This window comes from Pimephales promelas, chromosome 12 (genome assembly GCF_988280905.1).
Source record: "Pimephales promelas chromosome 12, fPimPro1.hap1.1, whole genome shotgun sequence".
In the NCBI taxonomy this organism is placed as follows: domain Eukaryota; kingdom Metazoa; phylum Chordata; class Actinopteri; order Cypriniformes; family Leuciscidae; genus Pimephales; species Pimephales promelas.
This window is the reverse complement of record NC_142780.1, coordinates 30,628,030-30,653,445: the sequence shown is the minus strand read 5'-3', so window position 1 is coordinate 30,653,445 and position 25,416 is coordinate 30,628,030. Positions and strand designations below refer to the sequence as shown.

The 25,416-nt window shown below is 36.8% G+C and overlaps 1 protein-coding gene across 2 annotated transcripts; it reads right to left on the bottom strand.

Moving 5' to 3' along the window:
• Positions 1–426: 426 nt before the first annotated feature.
• LOC120462131 (uncharacterized) lies at positions 427–19,296 on the bottom strand. 2 transcript variants are annotated; one of them, XM_089117938.1, is made up of 11 exons: positions 19,132–19,296; positions 18,728–18,887; positions 18,564–18,635; positions 18,393–18,469; positions 17,273–17,373; positions 15,292–15,408; positions 14,767–14,841; positions 5,997–6,135; positions 2,301–2,383; positions 939–1,041; positions 427–837 (listed from the first exon to the last, which is right to left on the bottom strand). In XM_089117938.1, the coding sequence occupies exons 1-11, from the start codon at positions 19,192–19,194 to the stop codon at positions 670–672; spliced, it is 1,158 nt and encodes a 385-aa protein (XP_088974064.1). In that variant the 5' UTR covers positions 19,195–19,296; the 3' UTR covers positions 427–669. The 2 variants fall into 2 exon arrangements, with proteins under 2 accessions (XP_088974064.1, XP_039506564.2); XM_039650630.2 differs by having other exon boundaries at positions 945–1,041.
• Positions 19,297–25,416: the final 6,120 nt, after the last annotated feature.

Sequence of the window (25,416 nt, the reverse complement as noted above, 5' to 3'; positions counted from 1 at the left end):
TGTCTAACGGAAACATTTTTCATAAAAAAGGGGGGTTGTGTGGCATTAATGTGACATTTTGATGCTAAAACAGTACTTAGATTTTTAAAGGGATACTCCATTTTGTTTTTTTGGAAATAGGCTCATTTTACCACTCCCCCTGAGTTAAACAGTTGAGTTTTACTGTTTTCGAATGTATTCAGCTGATTTTCTGATATTTAGAAGAATATCAGTAAACAGACAGTTTCTGGTCTCATTGACTTCTATAGTAGGAAAAAAATATACTATGGAAGTCAATGAGACCAGAAACTGTCTGGTTACTGATATTCTTCTAAATATCAGAAAATTGGCTGAATGGATTCGAAAACGGTTAAACTCAACTGTTTAACTCTGGGGGAGTGGTAAAATTAGCCTATTTCCAAAAAAAGTAGAGTATCCCTTTAAAGTGAAATACGACATTGACTCAAAAAAAAAAGAGCACAGAGGCAGTTTGTCTTCAGCAGTTCAACAAAAAAAAAAAGTACAATCCCTAAGCAAACAAACTACACAGATTTCGGTTTCCTTTGTAAGCAGAAATATGATGCTGTTATTTGGCTACTTGCATCACAGAAGACATGTACAGCTGCAGGGATGTAACTGTTAGTGTTATTGAACTGTTGTTTTTGGAGACGCTGCATTTTCTGAAGCATCTCACTGTCTCTGTTGGTTGGACTGTCTGAGTGACACAAGCTTATGCAAATGTTTGATAACCGAGGATGGATTTTTGTAGATCATATGACGATCCGCCCCACGAATTTGAATGTGATTGGCACTTGGATAAGAGCGCTCCAAAAACTTGCTCTGAAGTTCAGCAACCACCTGACGTGGAGAGATGACAGTTAATGAGACGTTCAGCATAGGATTTGCCTCTGATTAAAACTAACTATAGCTCAGAAGTGAAGGTAGAAAGTGGGACTGACACTCACTTGGTTGAGATCTGAAGGAAGCCGATCATCAAACGATTCCCCAGTGATCACATGCACAGATGTCTTGCTAGAGAGAGGCTTATATCTGGAGATCTCCCTAAAAAGTCAAGGACATCGTAAATTATGCCACTGCGCGCCTAGACTAGAAATCACTATTAAGATGGTTCTTTTTCTTTCTTTGTTATACCTATACTGAATGTTTACATTTGACTTGAGTAATTGTTAATAATAACAATGCACTTTATGAATTTATTGTTGATCTTGTTAATAATAATAATTCAAGGTCCAAATGAGAGTTTCAGTGCAGCTTCAAAGGGATTTAAACGACACCAGACGATGAATAAGGGTCTTATCTAGTAAAACGAACTGTCATTTAAAAAATAAATAAAAACGTTTAAGTTTTATAAGCACAAATGGTCGCCTTGCTCTGTTCTGTGATGAGCGTTTGTGGCTCTCCTATTCAAACTCGTTCATCAAAATGAACGAATCTTTTTTCGCGTTGTGACTCGAAGGGTCCTAGATAAGACCCTTATTCATCGTCTGGTGTCGTTTAAAGCCCTTTGAAGCTGCACTGAAACTCTCATTTGGACCTTGAACCGTTTGGTTCCCATTGAAGTCCATTATATGGAGAAAATCCTGGAATGTTTTCATCAAAAACCTTACTTTCTTTTCGACTGAAGAAAGAAAGACGTGGACATCTTGGATGACATGGGGGTGAGTAAATTATCAGCAAAAGTTGTTTTTTTTTTTTTAAAGTGAACTACTCCTTTAAATATTCTGTTGTTGGCTGTATCTATAAACACAGAATGCGTTTTTCCATTTCATAGCGCTACTTTTCCATCGCTTTTCTACAGGCTAGCTAGAAAGACCGTTACGCACACATCTCGCATCTTTTACAGTTTTTCGGGCAGGGAACACCGTTCTATAAACGCAGCCTCAAGTTAAAAGAAGTTTAACCTTTAAAAATCATGTCTCGACACATTGCATTTTCCACTGCCCGTGTCTTGCGTTTTTAGACGTGTTGTGTGCCTCGAATGGGATTTAAAAAAAACTAAAGCGCTTACAGTACATAGAAAATAATGGAAAAGCAGCACAGTGGAATGCAAAAACGCATTCTTTGGAAATGGTTTTGTTTTTGTCTGAGTATCCAAGGCACGAGCTGTAAAGGCACAGCCCTCTTCTGGAAAAGGGGGCGGGAAGCAGCAGCTCATTTGCATTTGCATCACATGAGAAAGAGTGTTTGCTTCCACACAAAAAAATCTCCTGTGAGGTATTTTGAGCTGAAACTTCTCAGACACATTGTGGGGACACCTCTGACTTAATTTACATCTTGTAAAATGGGGGCAAAAGTCTTACCGGACTTGAGATGCGCTCTCGTTGAGAAAGAAATGCTCATCTACTGCAGCACTCTGGTGGGCAGGGTTACACAGGAGATATTTCTGACGGGAGAAAAAACTATTTTTTCAAACATTCACACATAAGTCAGCCAAAATAAAAATTCAAAATTTCAGATCTCACTTAATAGCTAAGACAAATCCATTTACCTAGACATATATTATGCCAGGGATGTTTTAGATGGTTCAATATTTCATTGTTACTCTTTGATCATTATAATAGGCATGCAAATGTAAAATTCTCTTGGTGACCTCGGACAGACTCACTTGAAAACGTCAAGTCAACACTTGAGTCAATAGCATGAGGGGAGCAGACCCTCTCATGAAGAACAATCCTCCATTCTGAGAGGCAGAGCAGTCAAATTAAATGTCGACAAGCATTTCAAGGGCCACAATTCCTCTATGTTAAACATGAAAGCACCATGTAACCGCTAATTGCTATTTGATTGTCTGTGTTCTTGTGTAAAGAAGTCTTATGTGAATGCAGTGTAAGCATTGACAAAACCTTTTCTTTTGTTTCTCTAAACAATGATTTGTAGTTGTCGCATCACATCCGTTGATCAGTCACTGTGGGCAACAGCAAGACCTGAAACTGGCCTGGCATGAAATATTTTGAACACATGGACCTGAAGGTAACATGACCTGCTGTGTGACATATTACACCAGATTTCGCCATTTTTATAATTATTATGCATGCAATTTTATTAGTTAAGATCATTTGTCACACTGTAGCTTAATTTAAATTGATGTAGTAAAAGAGAAAATATTTTTTTTTTAAATTGGGAGGAAAGTTTTTGAAATAAAATGAAAAATAAATAAATGATTATTTATACAAGGACATGTTAAATTGACCACTGTTAGTAAAGGCATTAATAATTTAATAAATAAATGCTGTTCTTTTAAACATTATATTCATGAAAGAATCATGAAAAAATAATACATTTCTTGAGCAGTAAATCAAAATGATTCCTGAAGGATCATGTTACACTATTGACTGACGTGATCACAGGAATAGATCACATTTTAGAGTTTATTTTTTAAAAATAAAAAAAAATTAAAAATAAGAAAACACTTTAAAAATTAGTGTTTCTAAGCATAAGACACTTCACGGCTGTTGAACAGTAGTGTATAATTTATGGCTGGACTGAACATTTCTTTCAATAAATACAAACCATGGTTTGAACATTTATTAATAAGATCATTATAAAAATATTAAATAATTAAAGTGCAGTTTGAATATTTATGAGCTCTCAGAAATTTATGACGGTCAGAAACTGTTGAAAACTAATAGGCCTATAGACATAGTGGGATGTGCTGTGAAATAAATCCTAACACACACAATTCCTGTGACCTCTCATATAAAACAGCAAGTTTTCGTAACAAACGAGTTGTAAAAAATGAACGTCACTGCAAATGTGCAAATTCTCAATTGACTTCCATGCAAAACAGCAGCTGTTGACGTTTCTGAAGTTTGCAAATGTAGTAAATATACGTAATTAACATGCATCTAACTTTCATTTATACATTTATAACGTTAAAAAACGTGACGCTGAACCATTATGCTTTAACCAGCCCACTGCATGTAGGCTATGCCAACAACATAAGCAAAGTTGTTGTTGTCTCTAGCAAACATGCAGATATTTAAAGCTTGTTTATTTTGTTTTGTTTTGTTGAAATCTACCGTTACAAAGAAACATATTGCTTTCTTTTTATGCTTCTAATCTTTCCCGGACAAATGAGACGGAGGTCTTAAAAACACTGTCTGTTTTTATGCAGATAGAGAGGAAGGATGAGCATGAAATAAAGGGGGAAAACGTACCCTAGTCCTCACCACCGTCCCGTTGTGCATTAATTATTTCAAGCTCAAAACATTCCTCTAAATCACCTCTCCGTTCCTCGGGTCAACCTTTGATTCATGTCGTAAATGGGAATCTGTAGCTTTTTAGGGGGAAGAGGGGCCATTCAAAATTCCAATAAATGTTTTGCATATTCGTGGCCGCATGTTAACGTGCATGAAATTGGGTGGAACTGGAGCGAAGAAAGCGGCGTCGTACATTGACTGCACGCGGCTGTTTTGCCTCGTGGCCTGAGAAACCCTGTCTGAAGACGTTTCACAAAGCATCCGCGTCAGTCTCTGTCTGCAGACTCTCACATTCACACAGTCAGTCAGGGAAAGTTGTTCATATTAGACAACTGATCATTACTGATTCTCTTGTTCTCCTGAAATCCTGCCCTGCGTTGCGTGTCAACTAGCTCATAGATACGACTGTAATTTAAGCAACAGCACCACCAAGTGGCCATGTTGTTGAATGATGTTTTTAGTCTCGCAGCCCCCTCAGTAAGAATCTACGTTCATTATCAACATAACAAAAAGTTTGTTGAAAAATTAAGTTGTAATTTCGTTTTATAGTTTCAACAAGATTCGAAAACCATGAATTCAATCAATTCATTACGTCAATATTTTGACTAGCACTAGCCTGACTTCGTCATACTCATATTCTATTCAAAAAATGTTGTGGTTCGGCTGGCTATATTTTGACAACTAATACGTATAATATATTTTTATAGGTTTAACAAGGAAACCAAAAGTAGTTATTTAAGATCTAATAATTAATTATTTAAATCTTTTGACATTTAATATGTATTTTCATTTTAAGTTGTAATTTCTTTTCATTGTTATTTCAGAACATATATGAGAAAAATCATGAAATGAATCATAATTAATTATTTTTATGTATTGGCAGCATATTATGTAGATTTTTTTTTTCAAGGTTTAACAGGTAAAACCAAAAGTAGTTATTTCAGAACTTTTGGGGTGAGGAAATCCAGAAATTTGCTTGTTGACTTTAGCTCTTTAATGTATTACTTGGGTTTTTATTAATGTATTGTTTTATGTATGTACTGTTTATTTGGTGTACATCGCTTTGACAATCTGCTTTTAATGGCGCTTTATGATACAGTTTATTGTAATTGTTATTAGTATTTTTATTTTAAGTTGAAATTTATTTTTATAGGTTTAACAATTAAACAAAAAGTAGTTATTTCAGAAAACAAAATCATGAAATGAATCAATTATTTGAATCTATTGTGTATTTTTGTAAGTTTTAATTTCTCTTTATTTATGTGCAACAAGTCAAAGCAAAATTAGTTAAGCAAAAAACAACAAACAAATCAATGAATCTACTGACGGCTACTATTGTATTTCTTATAGGCTAGTTCATTTCTTTTAATAGGTTCAACTATTATATTACTCTTTGGAGCTTGTTGAAATGCCCTAAAGTTATTTGGTTGGGAATCAGTGGCAGTGGCATCATAACCTTTGTTGTTAGTTGTTTGTTTACTCAGGCAGTAGCACCTCATTGTAGTACACGAGATCCAGGGGGTGGAGTCGGATCCAGATCTGAGGAGTGGAGTTGGGTAGGTTTAGGGGTGGGTTTAGGGATCAAGGAGTGGAGTTAGATAGGTTTAGGGGTGGGTTTAGGGATCAGGGATTGGAGATGGGTAGGTTTAGGGGTGGGGTTAGGGATCAGGGGGTGGAGCTGAGTTGGTTTAGGTATATGTAAGGTGGGAAGAGTTGGATGTGGATCCGACCCCTCCCCGTGGATTTCATGTTCTGCAGTGAGGACCATCTCGGCTCAGATGGACCCTGTGGACTGACCTGTAACTGAAGGATTTCCTCTGAGACACCATCCCCCTGAATGAGTGGCTTCAACATGCCCAGAATTATGAGCAGACGACTCAAACCTGCGGCTGCGGAGAACTGCATCATCTGCAGGGATGGGACCAGGTGAGAGTACCTGTCAACATACACAAACAGAAGATTTGATCTGATTACAATTCACTTACTGGCCTTCAGAACTTTGACCCATCCCAAAAAGACCCAATATTGAAATTAAGCACAAAGACAGTTTGTTTACTTCTGGGTCACAGTGAGGATGATAAAGCGCAGAACATTGGACCCTGAGCCGCAGCGGTGGCGTGTGAATCAGTGACAGGAGTCTCCTGTGATGAACTGCATTAATTGAGCGGTCATTACCAGCGCATGAAGGACTAAATGACTCCTCGCTGTGCAGTCGAATGCTTCACAATGACAGCTCATTTATGAAGAATGAATCAATGACACAGAAACACTGATCAACACTCTCGTGAAGAATATTTAGACGCATCACAAAACACACACACATGCTAGAGTATTGCTGGATGGTTTGCTAGGGAGCTGCTATAGTATTGTGGGTGGTTTCTGACTTGGTCAAGTCAAAATGAGTCTATTCTGGTCTCTTGACATGGCTCAGGTTCCTCCTCTTATATGAAATATTTTTGTATGTATTATCGCCTGCCGTCAGGAGTAAATCTAGTCAGTCTGTTGCTTAGAAAAATAATAGAATTATTTTTTTTTCCTCAAGAAGACCGACATGGTATCATTCATGTTCAAAAGCAAGACTGTGACTAAAAATAACAAAATTCGACAAAAATAGAATAAAAAATTTACTAAAGTTTCAACGCGTGTCTTATCGGATATCTTTTCATTTTGAACAATGAGCAAGGAACGGTGAAATTAGAGCTTTCAATTGTAGCCTGTTTAGCACTTTGTTAGCATGATTAGCATGTTGCTAGCATGATCTTACACATTGCTAGCATGTCCTAAGCTATTTGCTTTGGGCTTTGTTAGTACGTAGTTGATGAAGCTAAATTAAGCTTTAGGGAAAGTTTTGTGCATGTCAATATCCATTTTTATCAGCTATCATTTCATTTAAACAACGAGCAAGGAACAAAATGCAAGAGGTGGTCCTAAATCACAAAAACGGACTTTTATGAATCGTTTATTTTCAACGAGTCAGTCAAAATGCTTCACAAAACAGACTCAAACTCACTTTTTTTGGTTATTTTATGACACCCTTATTAATAAACCTCTTCAAATAATAGGCATTGTCATCAAAATCTATATAAAAGAAAATTATAACTAATAAAAACACTGTAGCCTAAGTCATTGATTTAAGAATCAAAATAACATTTTTAAATACCACAAAACTTGGGAGCAAAAAGTCATTTGTGTAGATAACACTTAACATGTACCTATAATCAAAATATTAGCTATTACACAAAAAATTCAACCATTCAACCAAATTGAATCATTCAGAACTGTTACTGAGTTCCCAATTGACTCCCAGACTGAACCATTCGGTTATGTCCAACTAATTTGTGCATGTCATCCAACCAAAAGTCATGTGGCCCCTAAATGATTGTTTAGGAAACACTGCAGTATGATAATGCTCCTCAGTTTAATTCTAAGCGTAGGGGTTTGTTCAAATAATAGGCTAATAATGATGTAATAAACAGTGCAGAGCTCAGGAAGTCATACTGACACATCCAACCGCTCGACCTTCCATCAAAAGTTTAGCATCGAAAGTTAAAGACGGAGAGTTTGAGCTCATCTATTTAAATATTCTTTCCCATGTCATTTTACCCCTCTTTCTTCAAACCGTTCTTCCCTGACACTTTTCATCTGTCAGCATTCCCCCAACACGGCCCGTATCGAGCCTGACAATTTGATTCGGAGTCAAATCAGTCCGTTGGCTCTGACATTTTATTTTCACCTGTCCTATTCTCTCCATTTCGTCATTCTATCAATTCCTCCAGTGCTAATTCTGCCCGGTAGGTCTGGATTATGCGCGGGAAGGCATGCGTGTCAAAGGGAAATTTTGCTAGGGTAAAGACAGCCAGATAGGAGGATGAATTAAACAGATAACGGAAGGCAGACGGAGTGAGGAAGTCGTGTCAAGCAAAACGCCTCACCAATGTTGGTCATTTTCCGCTCTCTCTCTCTCTCTCTCCTTCCCCCCTCCTTAAGCATGACAGAAAACTATCTAAATGAATAAAAAAAGTGATGAAATGACTTTGGTGCCGTGGACTTTCTGCTCTTTGACTTCCCATCTGGATTAGTGCAGGCTGAATGGAGTCTGTTTCTTTTGTAAGAACCAACACATGAGTCTGTATGAATGTTTCTCTCTTTTTGACACACACACACTGTGCTTGATAAGAGCCATCTGAATTTGCATGGCAAATTATGTCCAGCACGACCACTTGAGCTGCCCAGATGGACGGCCCAAGACCAAGGAGAGAAGGTTATGACAAATTTACCTTTGCTTGATTCAAACCGATATGACAGGAAGGAATAATCCAAAATATTTCCTTCTGTTCATATATTGAATTTCACAGTTTGATTTGTCTGAAATAGACATTTCTACATCGCAAAAGCTTTTTACAACCAAAAAAGATTAATATCTATGATAGTAAGTGTTATTATACTGTAAATCACTACCATCACCAAATAAATTTGCGAAGACAATCCTGAACATTTGGCATTGGTTTGACAAATGGATTTGTTTAAAAACACCATCCTTAAAAGACTAAGTTATAACTAAGTTTGGGGTGTATTTCCTCTGATGAAAAATAAAAACATCTTAAACCAGGTGAATCTCATTTGCTGGCCTGTGGCTTGGAAGACCATTTCAGAGACCATGTTAAACTAGCTTAAAGATCAGAAATAAACTTGAGCTGATTCTTTCAGTGATTTTTATATTACTGTTTGTGTTCGAAGTATTTAGTGTCAGTATAGAAAGAGAAGAAGGCCTCATGAATATAAAGACCATGACTATACTGTCAGTGAGCAACTTGATTCTTCCTTGTCTCTTGACTTACAAGTATCAGAATGGTTTCGACAGATGCTCTAATAACATCTTAATGTAAACTTCAGACAAAGAAATTAGGTTAGAGACGAAAAGTTTGTCAGTTCAAACTGTCCATTTCAAGAAATCAACTCATGACTCAATTCAATTAGCCTGTTGTCTTCATCACTCAAAAATGCTTGCATGACGCCCTTTTCTTGTATTAAAAAGTTAGTCAAAAACGTGATGGTGATTATTGTTGTTTAATGCTCTGTATTGTTATCATCATCTATAAAAGATATTCAAAATGGTTTGTCCTAAAAACATACTGACTTTAACTAGAATTTTACTTTTAATTACTGAATTAAATATTTTGAATCTCCTTGATAACATTATAGCTGTTAGGTTGAAATAATGTTTCCTCTTACAAAAAAAAGAAATATAAATGAAAAATTATATATATATATATATATATACTCATGATTTTATATATGTGCGTATATCTATATATATAATAAGCTGTTTCAGAGAAAATACAAAATATCTGGATAACAACTACAGTTGAGCAGCCATATACCGGTGAGGTTATTCTGAGTGCGGCCAGTAGGGGGCAGTCGTGTCTCACTGTGTTAGACTGAGTGAACAGGAACGGCTGTAAACACAGCACTATAATGTGTCCTTACTTCATTACTGATGATTGACAGCATTGACTGCCATTGACTTTTGTCTTTCAGAGGTGTCTGTGACGAAGGAGTCTGACTGTGAAGTCTTCATCAATCATCTTGCGCCTCAGACCTGTCACGGCCTGCTCAGCTTTGCAGGGTCTCGTACAGCTGCCCTTCTAAAAGTGAGTTCACACCAACAATGGTTTAATCACTGGATGTTGGCAAGCTGTTATGCTGGTTTGTTGCAAGTAGGCATTCCCACTAGATTACACTGTCCAAAACAACCAGGAGATGAATAACATGAGATCAACGGTCTTCATTTCCATTAATATCTGTGAATGTTTTCCAGTCACTTTGTCTCTGCAAACGCCCTCGATTCACCCAGTCCACTGTTTTAAAGTGATTAAACAGTATAAGAGCTGCTTTTTCCGGACAGGAAGCTGTATACCAAGTATAGCCAATAATCAAGAGCTTTGAATATTAAAACATCCCCAGATACACCTTTTCCAATGAAATGGTGCAATTGATCAGCCAGCCTAGTTTACTAGTCCCTACATGAAAAAGAAACCCTACGTTATGGGGACAAAGGGTGCCAATACCAGAATCTTGTATTTTTTAGAAATGTAAAAATGCAGAATGTTTTCTGTGATGGGCAGGTTTAGGGTTATGGGATAGAATATATAGTTTGTACAGAATAAAAAGCATTGTCTATGGAAAGTCCCCATAAATCTTTAAGACCCAATGTGTGGGGGTGTAGAAAAATTAAAGCTACACTGTGTGATTGATTTTTACCCCCATCTAGCGGTGAAAAGGTATATGACCATCCAGGGAATATTAGTTTATGTTCCTCTCAAATCCGATTTCGTTTTAACTCCTACGGTGGCCAATGTAGTCCAAGATTAACATGGCTTCCAGTTCGGCCTCGTCCATGAGTGTTAACTGAAACGTAAACGCGAAAGGCGAAGCTTGAATTAACGGGTATGTCCCTCTTTGGCTAATGTATTTTCAAGATGGAGGGGCAACATGGCGACCGACATTAAAACCCCTTACCCGTATGTATTTTCAATGGCATATTATACTCTCACGAGAATACTTCATACTTGAACGAAGTAAATATACATTAATGAGCACATATATTTTTGAAAGAACTAAATGTTTTTAGCTAAGAATAAACTAAAAGAGTTACACCGTGTAGCTTTAACATTGTCCAGATTGTTCTACTGGAGCATCAGCCACAGAAATTTTGATGAGCTTTATTTTGCAGTTTGATAGATGGGATGCATCTAAGATCTTGGGGGAAATCCGAGAGAGAGAGACTTTAAAAGTTGACAATTCTGACATGTTTACTTGTAAATGCCAGCGTGGGGTTTTCTGACAGCTGCTTCTGTTCCTTCAAAAGCAAAAACACAGTCTGCACTGTGTAAACCTCACAGGAACTTAATTCAGCTGTTTTTTTTTCACCACAGCAACAACAAAAAAAATCTAAAGAAAAAGACCATCTGTTCCCAATCAAACATATTCTGATATGACAAGCAAACCCAGCTCAAACGAGTGTTTTGCAATGGTAGCTGGTTCAAGATGGTCTACTAGCTGGTATCCCAATTAGTTGACCACCTAAATGGTTGCCAAATTCATTTTAAACTAATTTTTCAGTATGACTTGTGTGACTCTGATGATTTTCATGATCTGACAAATTCTGAGCAAGTCCCCGACCACACATCTGAGTTCAGACCCGATGAGAGCGGGGACACTCTTGTTCTCCAGTGATAGGAAGTAACTTTTCTTTTTTTTTCAGATATAACAGAACTCATTTCAGAGTGAGGCAGTGTTAATGAGACGCCCTTTTGATGTGAAAATCCTGCTGGCACGGGGAAGACGCTGATACCGTCTCCGCTGTCATCCTCAGGTGCGGCGGCTCTCCCTATTGGACACCGGCAGTTTATCTCTTAGTCGCCACACGAGGCTTATTGAAAGGGATGAAGACAGCAATTACGTAGACTTGTGACCCAATTAAAAAGATTCAAAAGAATACGGAGCCACTCCAGTCAGCAAAACAAAGAGTCTATTTAGTTTGAGTTTACGCCTCATGTAATGGCCTCTCAATGCTCAAAAAATTAATGGCTGATTTTGACACACCCTGGAGACCGTTAGTATCGTAACATAAAACGAATGTGTAGACAGGAAATGGAGATAGAAATTAATGCTTGCCTATAGGAAAATGTACAGAATTTAAATCATAATATGCAACCAGTAATATTATTTGCTTTCCAAATGGAAGCAATGGATAATAATAATAAATAAAACAAATATATAGTATCTATTTATCTTCACTGTAAAAAAGTTGAGTTGAATGCGATAAGTTACCTTATTTTCTAACTCAACTAATTTGTTCCAATTAAAGTCAACTTAAATACTTGTTAATCTAATGAGTAACAGGAACCTTGATAAATACCTATCCTTTGAAACCCACATCAAATCACTGACCAAATCCTGTTTTTTCCACTTCCGTAATTTAAGTAAATTGAGGTCTGTGGTATCTCACTCAGAGCTGGAGATGCTCATTCATGCCTTCATTTTTCCCTGTATTGATTATTGTAACTCACTTTTCTTTTCACTTAACAAATCTGCTCTTCATCGACTGTTCAGGTTAGCTTTTGGGTAATCTCTGTACTTTATATATAAATAAATTTTATCTGTTTTATTTTATTTTTATCCATTGTTGTCTATTGTAAAGCGCTTTGTGACTAAATAAATCAATTTTACTTACTTACTTACTTACAGAAGAAAATTCCCATTAAGATCAGTTCCAAATTATAATACAAGGTCCAATAGGAAATTTTACTCAATAGGTTGAGCATCTATTAATCAAAGCGTAATTGCGCGCATTTCCCAGATAAATGGTGCTGCTTCACGTCCAGTCATGTACAAATGAGTCAATCCGGACATATTCATTTCTTATCTAGCTGAACTCATTTGAGTCACATAATGGCAATAAATAATAGAGGTAGGAGTTTATGAAATGGGATATTCTGAGAAGGAAGGAGAGCCGTGCTGAAGGGATCTCTAGGGAACTGCGATCATATCCTTGCTAAATGACTCCAATCGCAGGTAGAACAAGGCCAGGAAATGTGACTTTTTACTGACTTCCACTGAAATTCAATAGCTTTACCATGCTTAACTACAGACATAAACTGCAACTAGCTTAAATACCCATGCAATTGGAGCTGTACGTGGCTGTGTAAATATTTAATGGTGCTAATGTGGGCTGTATATTATGAGCAGCTCTGATTTTTTTAAGACTACTAAACAGAGAAAGTGCAGTCAAGCTCTGACAAAAGACACAGTAAACGTAAACAGTACGGGAGCAAATATTTGCTCTTACAATGATTCAGTTTAAATCTTTTTTGGTTTCATTTGCTTCAATAACTGGGAGAATTTAGTATTTACAGAAAAATATGATGAAGACAAAAAAGCTGCACAAATAACATGAGTTTTAGGTTAAGATTCAATGTACAATTTAGAAAAAATTTTAGAATATTCCAAATATGCGCAGCAATAACATTAATTTTCAGGTTTTGCACAAATTTATGGAGTTTATGTCAGCTCAGGACTAAATACTAAGAAATTCTAATTTATTAATAATATAATTAGTATTAACTAGTATTGTAATTATAATTAATAATTAATATTTCCCATATATACTGAAAAAAATCATAAGAAAAATCACAAGTTGATAAATTAGTTAAAATTTAAATATATTAATAATTAAGATTGTATATTTTTATTGGAATGCAAATGTGATTACATAATAATCATTATATATATACACTAAAATACAATGACATTTAGAATACAATATATTTTCATTGATTTTTTTCTGGATTTAATAGTATTTAATGAAATATTAATATTATATATAAAATATGCGGTCTGATAGTATCATTTTAGACTCTTCGAATTTTAGAATAAAATATCATATCAGATATTATTTGTGTATCCTACCTTGTTTAGTCCCGATTTTCGGACTTTTCAGTTTGATCTGAATTAAAATTACAGGTGTGAAACCTCCCCGGACCAAGGTCTGGACCAAACAGATGAAATTTGGTCAGACGAAAAGAGGTAGTCTCGGTCCGGATCAAACTGAACAAAGGTTTGGTTTGTTTCTAGTGTGAAAGCATTTTCTGTATGGTTCAGACTTCCAGACCTTTTACAGGACGTTCCGATGGTTCTCACAGGATTACTTGCAATCTTCTCCTCCTTTCCAGCCGTCAACGATAACATTTTTGCACAATGAGGACGTTCATTTGGTGATTTTGTACTAGCCTCATAGTATAGTTGGTGCTGCAGGTAGTAATGCCGTAATAATAACAGTATAGTGGCAACGATATGAGTCTATTTTTTTTATTCTTGTCAAAGTTACCCACCGAATTGACAACACACTGACGTCAGACGCATGTTCGTTTACAAACCAGTCAATATCAAGATGCAGCCCACATAGATGATGAAGACCGGACGCAAGTATGTCATGTAAAGTTCTTTAGAGCGCTCACATAATTGCAATGTGAAACCAAACCAAAACTTACCGAATGGTTAAAATGCATCAAAACATGACCTTTATTTTTCAGACCTTGGTGTGGACTTTCGGGTCTGAAAACGCCCTTAGTATACAGGTATGACTTGATCCATTCATTATTGTCCCGTAAAAAGCAAATCAAAGGTGAAGTGTGTAATTTATGTGCCACTTGCATAGCCAAACTTAATTGCTAAAATAATGATTGTTTTCATTGTGTATTGCTTATCAGGATGAAAATCCTGACGGACAAAAGCCTTTGGGGTTTCTTGTGTTTTTATCCTTTTGAACACTTCATGTTGATTGTTGTTGTTCAATAAAGTTCTCAATCAATCAATCAATCAAAATGAACACTTTTCAGGAAAATCAACCTCTGAATCGCTTAAAGTAAGAGAAAGTATTTTAACATCCAAAAAAAACCACACACTTCACATTTATATCTGCCTCTGGCTCTCATAATTAGGATGGAGCTGGTATTTGTGCCTCACACACTCTCTCTCTCTCTGTCTCTCTAGGCTGATGACTCACCAAAACTGCTTCCACTTTTCTTCTTCAAAGACATCCTCTGGGATCGGATCGATCAGCACCAGGTCAGACACTTGCCTGAAGAAACAGAGAGAGAGCAAAAAGACCACACAGAAGATGTGAAGATGTTTCAAGAGCTCAGATGAGACCTCACACACACCGTGAGGAGAAATGAACAGTGTCTATCGAGTGAGATGAATGGGCTCAGAGCCGCAGCAGGGACACTATTTTCAGTCATTTGGCGCTACAGGGCTGACAACGCTGAATCTATGGGTTTTAAAGCCGAACATCTGACCAGATGAAACGTTAAATCTGTCAGATGGAGGGTGGAGAGTCTAGTGAGAGTGTGCCGAAAGGTCGGCCCCATTCTGCGCTAATGGACCTTTTGGTCATGGTAGGTATAAATGCCTGGAAGAAAAACCCTAAACAGCAAATGTATTCTACATGCTGAATATTCATTCTGCAGTGGTAACAAACATGTTCAGATATAACTGACTGATTGTTTCCAAACAGAACGATGTGACTTACGTGTCATGGATGTGGCTGTAGAACCTGCCATTGAGTGTGCCCAGCTCAGAGCCAATCAGAATGAAGGGTGTGGCTATATCTGCAGCCTTGACCAATCTATGAAGGTCATCCACCATCCTGAAGGATAAACAAGGAGAGATGCAGGTCAGGAATGAGCACAGGTTTGTCTAGACATGACTCATCTGACAGTTCATTAATCACCAGGGCACATTATGACACACATGTCCGTTCACCTCCAGACGGGACGCCCACTGTCCCAGACTCCTGCTAAGATTTTAAAGCGGTCAGTGATGTTACGTCAAGGACAAACTGACCTCAAACCAGAGGCTGACACACTAAACTAATAAGCACTGTGTACCATGAGACACTAATGGGTTTTATTTCTGACATCCTCATTAACTAAAAGGCCATGAAGATTCATTGAGCGCCGAATGACTTACTGCCGTGAGTCTTTGGTATGAAATTGGACGAGAAAAACTAGAGACTGACCGACATTTTCAGATCGCAATAAGTCCACGTTACTTTTATGTTTAATCGTCTGATAAACAATATACAGATCTAATATTTAATATTTGTTTTATTTCTGTTTTTGGATGACAATAGTAATAATAATAATAATAATAATTATTATTATTAATTATGATTATAGCAATAATAACGAACAACAATTATTAATTAATTTATTTGTTGTTATTATAACAATTATAATTATAATAACCATAGCAAATATTATTTCTGTATTATTGCTGAGTTTTTTGCAGTTTTGTTTGTGCAAAGATTATTTTTTCAATCAAATGATCACAAATTTATTTCATGTTTGTTTTGGGCTACATCTAATCATTAAGTACACATTTTTGGTGTTAAGTTCAAATTAATTTGAAAAGTGTTACTCATTATGAAAATGTTAAGTATGGTAGTATGCATAAGTCAATAAGTACAAGAACAAAACACGTCCTTCTCACTAAAGGAAACTTAGTATTTACTATTGGCTGTCCTTCAACAGCCAATCAAATCAGGTTCCAAATGAAAAAGTTTCAATAAAGAACAAAATGGACGATCATCAAAACATTTTTGCTCCCAGTTTATTGAATTTTAATCAAATTGATATCTTGCCCTAAAACTTGGCGTCCGCCTGCTTCTAGAGCCCAAACAGAAGAGAAAAAAAAACGTTTATAACCAACTCTCGTCCTCTCTCTACACATTACTTTAATGCATGAAGAATTGCGACATGTTACAATGTCAACAACACAATAAGAGTGATTCCAGATGTAAGATGAAAAAACCTAAAGGCAGGACGTCTTGTTGCCAGAGGACAAGAGCAAAGACCTCTCTCCTACAGCGTTGATTGAATAGTATAGCAGGTCATTGTCAAGGAAAGGAGACGCACAGATACCCGGTATGTTTCTTTGTTTTCAGATTTACAGCACAATATAACCATACAATATTTATACATTGTGGATAGGTACATTACCGTCCTTTTTAAAAAAAAAAGTATACTTTTGATCTATTTAATGTATCATAGCTGAATAAAAGTGTGAGTAAAGACATTTATAATGTTACAAAAGATTTATACTTCAAATTAATGCTGTTCTTTTCGACTTTCTACTCAGCATAACAGTTTTCAACATTTATAATAATAACTAATGTTTCTTGAGCAGCAAATCAGCATATTAGAATGATTTCTGAAGGATTTTATTATATTATAAATAATTATATTATATTATAAATATATTTATATATAATATATATAAATAATTTGAAAAGTATAGGGCTCAAGTATAAGGCTCAGGTGTCAATATTTGACCACTGTTACAGAATAAACATTTTATAGAGGTCAATGAACCACGGTGGAGAAACAAATAGTTTCCCATGAGCTATAATTCATCTTATTAAATTTAAATGCCAATGAAGTTATTTGAAAACAATATAGTGCTGTTACACCAACAATGTTGAATATCTTCAGACTAAGACACTTTAATACCTTCCAGTGGTTGATATTCCCCACACTTTCTCGGTGCCTGTAGTTTCATTCTGAAGAGTTCTTCGGCTAAAACCCAGACCGACTCTGTCATAGGTGCACACCTGCGAAACAGATCACAGATCTTCAAGTGTCATAAAAACGAGAGCAGGAGAAACCTTAACTGTCACTCAAAAAAAAAAAACCATCATTGATAAATTCTTTAGGAAATCTACAAATAAAGGGTGCATTTAAAATCACTGCAAATTTTACAGTCACATAATTTCGCCATCAAAATCATCAGTTCATCTTCATCATCAAGCATTGCAAATGTTTGTAATGCAGTCGCTGTAATGCAGGCTTATCAGCAGGAATCTCTAGCACTCCACAACTGTAGTTTTGTGATGAGAAATGACAGCACGTCACCTCACTGCCTTACCTTGCTAGAGTAATACAGGAGCACATGCATTGAAAGCTGAAATCGTTTAACTTTGCGGGAGATGAAGAAAAATCAATAATGTCTTTATGGCCTTTATGGTCTCTTTGGACTCAAATCAATGAAAACTCTGGTCCTGCCTTGTTTATTTAATGTTGTACATGAGACCAGTGAAAGGCTTTCTCTTATCATCTTGTTAATGAAAGAGATTGTATATGAATTACTTAATTATTGAATCAGTCAAATCGATTGGCGATTCATACACAAGAGTCTTTAGGTCTCATTCACATAAGAATTTGAAAACTGTATGAACACTCTCACAAACAAATCATGATACTCCAATAACTTTCGTACTAAAATTTATTACAATTTTTTTAGAAACTACTGAAATAGCAAACTTTTTTTTTTGATAAGTTCTCCTGTGCATACAAATACAAAACAATCCAAGCAATTATTATTATTGAATGAGGCCCAATGTCTGATTCATGGACTCAGTTTACTCTGAAAAAGCCAAGACCAATGATACTATGTGTACTTTTTGAAAGAATGGTTAAACGGGAAAATTTGTAGTTATTGAAAATAAATTCTAAATGAATGTTCTTAATACACTGTGTTGTTAAAAAAAACATAATCATTTATGAACATGAATTTTTATTTTAAGTTTTCGAACGTCTGTCCAGTACTCATGTTGTCATAGTTTAAACTGACCTTTGTTGATAATGAAAGACTCTCTTGCACATGGTACCAAATATCTGAAGACATTCCTGCTGGAGCATCAAGAACAACTGAAACACAAATGAAACATCACTTTCACTGTGCACAACTGACAATATAAATATTAAATCTTTCATTTTTAGATGAAATATTTATTTAACCTACCAACTGGTCTTCCATACCCTTTGCAAAACAGATGGATCTTTTGGCCGAGGCCGATATCAATCAGCTGGGCACCTGCAAATAGAAAGAAATATTAAAACAATGAAAACATTAGTTACCAAACTGCACGATCCTTAAGTCTTCCTGAAGAGACGAGGAGGTCTCACCTGTGGGTGACAGTGCCTGTCCCTCTCTCTGCAGTGAGGCGTAGTTCAGGAAAGCTGGAATGAAGATGATGAAGAGCAGAACCTTCATCCAGAAGAACACAACAGCCCAGCAGCTCCTCTGAGAGACAGTCACATCAGGAACTCCAGAGTCCTCTGATATCTGTGGGTGGGCAGTTCACATTACATGAAGTGGTGGCAGAGTAACTTCAACTACTTATTTTATGCTGATACTAATACACTAAAAAATCATACAAAGCAGCCTATTTACGAAACAAATGGTACAATAAGATGATATCAGATAGTAATACCATGATTTTTGATTTGCAACACTGCGGTAGTTACTTCAAAATACACCAGCAAAGTAAAGTTACAGAAACATGGCACCGTTCATGGTGATTCATCACCTTCTTTTTATCAGGTTTGACACTGTCCGCATCTTCTCGTCCGTTTGCCTTTCTGCGCAACATATTCCGATAGTTTTTCACTCATATGAAAGATAACAGATGATATTATATTTGAATGAATGAGCGTCAAATACGGCAAGGAAAACACTTCCGCATCGACGGGGGCCCATGAGGAACCAAACGCGTTTCGTTAAAACGTATAGGACCGTATGTTTTGTGTAACATATACTGAGAGTTTTGATTATAATGTAGATATAAAACAAATAAAAACCGTTTCACTTATTGGCTATTGTTACACTTAAAAAATGCATTTATTAATTTAACAGACATTTGATTCACAAATGAGGAACATCAAAAGCAATTATATAAAATGGTTTGAATATTCAATAACAATATTCATACAATAAAAATATTTGTAGTAGGCTACATAATGCCAACAAGCTAGAGCAAAAGTGATATAGAAAAAAAAAAATTTGACAGAATGAAATAAGTCTTGCAATGTAACATCTGTCCTGTAAGAGGTGCTGTGTGACATTATCTGACTTAATCCATTTACACAATAACCATCTTAAACCACATTTTATGTCACACTAGCAGAAGGACACACAAGATCAGTTGTGGCAGAGCTGCACTATAAGATAATATTTAATGTGGCAGCAGAGATAAAGGTCATCATAAAGGTCAGCCAGCTCTGCAACATGAGTGTGAGTGCATTTAACATACGCCACAGGATACTGACCCTTTTCAGCCCCTGTATAGGTTCAGAGTTTAATTATGTATACAGTGCTGGTAGTCATTCTAAGGGCAAAGCTTCTGTCGCAGATGTAATGTATGTAAATTATGATTTTATGCATGCTCTCACTTCAGGTTTATGCCAGAGTCCAGCATCCATATTGAACAGACTCTGAAGCCTCTGAGCAACCTCAGTTTGTGTCAGAGTTTGTTTCCTTAGATGAGGTAGGCCATGCTAAACTGAACAAATGTAGATGTCAAAGGCTCTTCTCTGCAGGAACCCAGAGGAAAATAAAACAACAACGACATCAAGTTCCAGGAAATGTAAGACTTCACGCTGTGCCTCAGACAGCAGGTGGACTGTCATGTGATCGCAACTGTGGCTCTCTGTCTGTCATTCACAGCAATCACAGGACGATACCACTGCCGTCAAACACAGCAGAAGGAGTGTCAATCATCACGCTCTGTCTCAAATCGACAGTTATGTCAGAAGCATCATGCACGTTCAATCAGCACATGATTTTAAAGGTAATAAATGCATGAGAGTCATTCAATAATTTAGGGTACATTGCACAACAGCAAAAAGTAAAAGCAATATATGCTTTCTGAAAAAAACCTCATAGCAGTACACGAGATCCAGGGGGCGGAGTCGGATCCAGATCTGAGGGGTGGAGCTGGGTAGGTTTAGGTATATGTAAGGTGGGAGGAGTTGGATCTGAATCCGACTCCTCCCTGTGGATTTCATGTTCTGCAGTGAGGACCATCTCGTCATATGCACAATGATTATTTTAAAAGTCTTCTGAGAATTAATTTCTAAAATGTGCTGATATGTGTCACGTGAACCATGATCATATTAGATTAAGAGATATGTTTATCCATGTGTTTGTGTTTGACCTTGACCTTGGCATTTAGGCCAAGCTTTCTGAACCAACCCTTTAAACACAAACCGAAGCTTTGGAGAAGCTCACAGTAAAGGGATGAAGGAGGTCCGATCCTGCAGAGCTGCATTAGATTCATTGCAGTAATGAAAGCAGGCAGATATGGATGATAAATGGCAGTTATTGACAGGACTGTCAGGTAGCGTGGTGGGTGTAGTATTTTTGAACAGGGGTGTTGAGGCCCATGTTTCCAGAGGCTGTCGTGAACTCAACCTCCTTCAGCTGTTTCTGTCTGGCCTAATTAAACTTCGGGACGACTGATCTAATTAAAATCAAACCGTACAGAAGACAGAACAGAATCTGACCATTAATATCCAGAGGCTAAAGCCATTATGTAATCAGCTGGAAAATTGTATTGTTTGTATTGTGGAAGTATAGAGAATAGAGAAGAACTCTAATTAAAGCTACACTGTGTGATTTTTACCCCCATCTAGTGGTGAAAAGGTATATGACCATCCAGTGAATGTTAGTTTCTGTTCCTCTCAATTCCGATTTCGTTTTAACTCCTACGGTGGCCAATGTAGTCCAAGATTAACATGGCTTCCAGTTCGACCTCGTCCATGAGTACATTTGGCTAATGTACTTTCAAGATGGAGGGGCAACATGGCGACCGACATTAGAACCCCTTACCCGTATGTATTTTCAATGGCATATTATACACTCACAAGAATTACTTTATTGCTTGAACGAAGTAAATATACATTAATGAGCACATGCAGTATATTTTTGAAAGAACTATGTGTTTTTAGCTAAGAATAAACTAGTGTATCTTTAAAGCTTTGTATCATTTCTTTTGGTTGCAATACAAAAGCCTACATTTATGCACCTTGTGCACTGCTAGTCAAAAATTTGTAATTTCATGCTTTTGAAAGAAGTTTCCAAGGCTGCATTATTTATTTAATCATAAATACAGTATAAAAATACATTAATGCAATTGATAAAAATATAAACTGATATGAACATAAATAAAGAAATTGATTTCTAAAGCTTTATTCTCAGCATCTTTACTCAAGTCTTCAGTGTCACATGATCTTTCAGAAATCCTTCAGAAATCATTTATGCTTCGGAGCTTAATTTGATCTTTTGCTAATGCAACAATGACTGTTATTATCAATGTTGAAATGTTGTTGGCTTAATATTTTTGAGGTAAACATGATACTTTTTTTTCAGGAATCGTTGCTGAATAGAAAGTTCAAAAGAATAGCATTTTGAAATAAAAATCTTTTGTAACATTAGATTGATTTCTGAAGGATCGTGTGACACTGAAGACTAATGATGCTGAGAATTTCACTTTGCCGTTGCAGTAAATAAATCCATTCAAATATTTTAATATAGCCTAATACATTTATTTTAAATTGTAAAAATATTTAGCTGGTTTTACTGTGTTTTTGATTAAGTAAATGTAGCCTTGGTGAGCATAAAAACTTCTCTCGGAAATATTTCAAAAACATGAATTATTCCAAATGTGTATGTGGGGCTTATTCTTAAATAATTTTCTATGCATATTGTTTCATTCATGCAGTCTGTGACCTTCTGACAGCAAAATAGAAGAGCTGTGTCTTTAGCCATTTTTCTTTCTTCCCTACTTTTCCCAGAGACACACTATTTCTCCCAGCAGGAAGCTCTGCTGATGAATAGATTTTGCTCTCAACAAACTCATATGCAAAATTATGTAGCAATTACCTCAGACAAGCATGGCCTTATTTTCCACATCTCTTGACTCCATTTTCCCCCAAAACATTCTTATTCTTAAACTCCAGCACTGAAAGGCCCCAAGAAAGACATGCAGAAGAGATAGATTTATTCTCAGTAACAGCCTAATCTGAAGCCAGAACTGAATTTCAGCACACGTTTCCCAGCAGCCGTGTGAGATGTAGCTGTAATTGAGATAACAAAAGCGTTCATGAAAACCCATTTCACATTTGTGGTATCTGTTGATCAGATATGCCGGGTTCACAGGAAACGGTAGTGAGAGAGTCGTATCTCCGATGGGCATCGTTGGCCTGGAAGCAAACGGCCGGTGCTCGTATCTCCTCCACCTGATTTCCTGCCAATTCATTTTGCCCTCAACATGTCCATATCCGACGGCTCGGGGGCTTTTCAGCTCAATATAGACTCCGTCGTCTCAAATATTCTCTTCAAATGTAATGAAAAACTTCAAAGCCCTCCATCATTTCTCTTTTAAATCGTTTATCAGATGTGATCTGAATCGTTCACTAGCCTACTTGAATTTCACAAACGCGGAATAAGAATTTATTCATTTATTCATGCAAGAGTTATTGTTAAATGATGTTTTCCAGGTTAATCAAAAAAATGAGTTAGGATTCATTCATACTGGTATCAGATACCAAGAAAAATATCTATAAGAGGGTCTGTAAGCCCCCATTAAAATGGGGATATTTTACACCTCAGATCTTCAGAATAGTGTGGAAATGTATATTTGATTTGTTGCAGTAAGATTTTTTTTTTTTAATTATTCATTCATTTTAATTGCATGAATGCTCTTATTGCATGATTTTTTTCCAGATGTAGCATTACCTAAAAATGTGACACTCAAGACAGGAAGCGACATCATTTGGATCCTTTCTGAAAGGGCCCCCTCATTTACATATCCGGCTCCTTCATATTCCTGATTGTTTAAGTTCAAAATGCAGTCTTTTGAAAGGGAATGGGTGGATTCTCTGGACTATGCTGCTGACATCTTGTTTTATAGTAACTCTCAAAGACTCCAGCACCTTGTCATGTAAATGGTAAGCCCATAATTTGAATTACAGCTTCAAAATTCACATCTAAACAAACCTTTAGCTTCCTAGACTCGTTTTGATAATAGATGTAACACGTATGTAGGTGAGAATAGCTTGTCAAAATTCACCTCAGGGACTAAATTGTTGTTTCTGCTTCAGAAAACAAAGTAGGCAATGTGATAAATGGAGGAAAAATAGCTCTTGTGTGCTTCATAACAATAAGCAAGGACTAGGAAATGTAGGTTTTCTCTTAGCAAGCCATTATTCATGAGAATCCTGACATTTGTGAATACTGCATGTTGCCCTTTTTCATGCAAATAGCGCCTTTTCTTGCTTTCTTCACAAATATGTGGATATGATGATCATGTGACTGTCTCAGTATCTGACAGACATGTGAAAAGGGGCACTAGCATCTAAGATGGTCTCTGCTGAAGGTCATCGGTTCCTGTTGCTGCCTTCTCAACCCTGCTGTTCTGCTGTCGGTCTTAACAGATCATGACGACCTCGCAGGCAACAGTGCATGTATAGATAAAACGGGACACGGACTGTAGATCTTTATTACAAAACCTCTTGTTCCATGAAGAACCTTTAACTTGCCCCTGCACACAAGAGTAGTGGAAACTATTCTTCACACACACACAAAAATGGTTCTTTTAAAAACTGTAAGTCATTGCCCAATTCTTTGGGGAAGCCACTATGGCTGTGAAAACCCTCATTTATTTCTAAGACTCTTGACTGTTAAAAGGATAGTTCACTTTGAAATACATTTTTGGTATGTTATAGCTTACCTCAAGAACATCCATGATGTAGGTGTCTTTGTTTCTCCTGATGTAGGAGGTCTATGGGGTCCACCTCAAAGTGCATGCACAGAGAAGTCCAGATTAAACATGATTCAATGACTCGTAAATGTAAGTACACATTGATGGCCTAAGACACGAAGCGAGCAGTTTGCATGAGAAAATTATCAGTATTCTCATATAATATAATAGGTATAGTAGCTGCAGCTGATTTGCATTTAAAGGGACACACAACACGGCATGATTTTGCACACACTTACTGTTTGACAAGTTATAATAAATGATCTGTATTTTTTGAGCTGAAACTTCACAGACATATTCTGGGGAGACCAGAGACTTATATTACAACCCGGTCTCATCCCAAATCGTCATATAACTGACGTTTTGGGACGTCTTTTGACCATACGTCAATATTCGCCTTTTTAGGGCCCCCTTAAACGTCGGTAGATGAGGTTATGGGATCCTAACTCTACCCCATACCTAAACTTAACCCTAAACCTAACCCGTCACCTAACTGACGTTAAAGGTAAAGCGTCAGTTGTATGACGGCCCGGGATCGCCATCTACCGACGTTTAAGGGGGCCCTAAAAAGGCGGATATTGACGTATGGTCAAAATACGTCCCAAAACGTCAGTTATATGACGATTTGGGATGAGACTGTGTTATATATTACATCTTGTGAAAAGGGGCATATTAGTTATATCTGTAAAAATAATCCCTAACAGGTTAAAGGTTATATCCTTCTCTTTTAAGAGTGTATAGTGCCCAAAATGAGTGTTTACAAGCAGCTATCTTCAAATATCTTCCCATGTATAGAGTGTGTGGAGGACACTAAGACAATTCATTGCTGGTTCAAATCTCTCTCTGGCTACCCACTGACTCTTTGACTTATTTATGAGAGCCCACCAGGGTGTTCATGGGAAGGCATCAGAGGCATCAATCCGTCACAGCTCTCTTGCTATCCACGCAGCGCCCATCGATTTCCACCTCTTGTGGTGGGACTGTGCCATCAATCAGTATGGTAACAGCTCTTATTTCTGCTGGGAAAACCCGGTCTTTGACTTCAAACAGCTG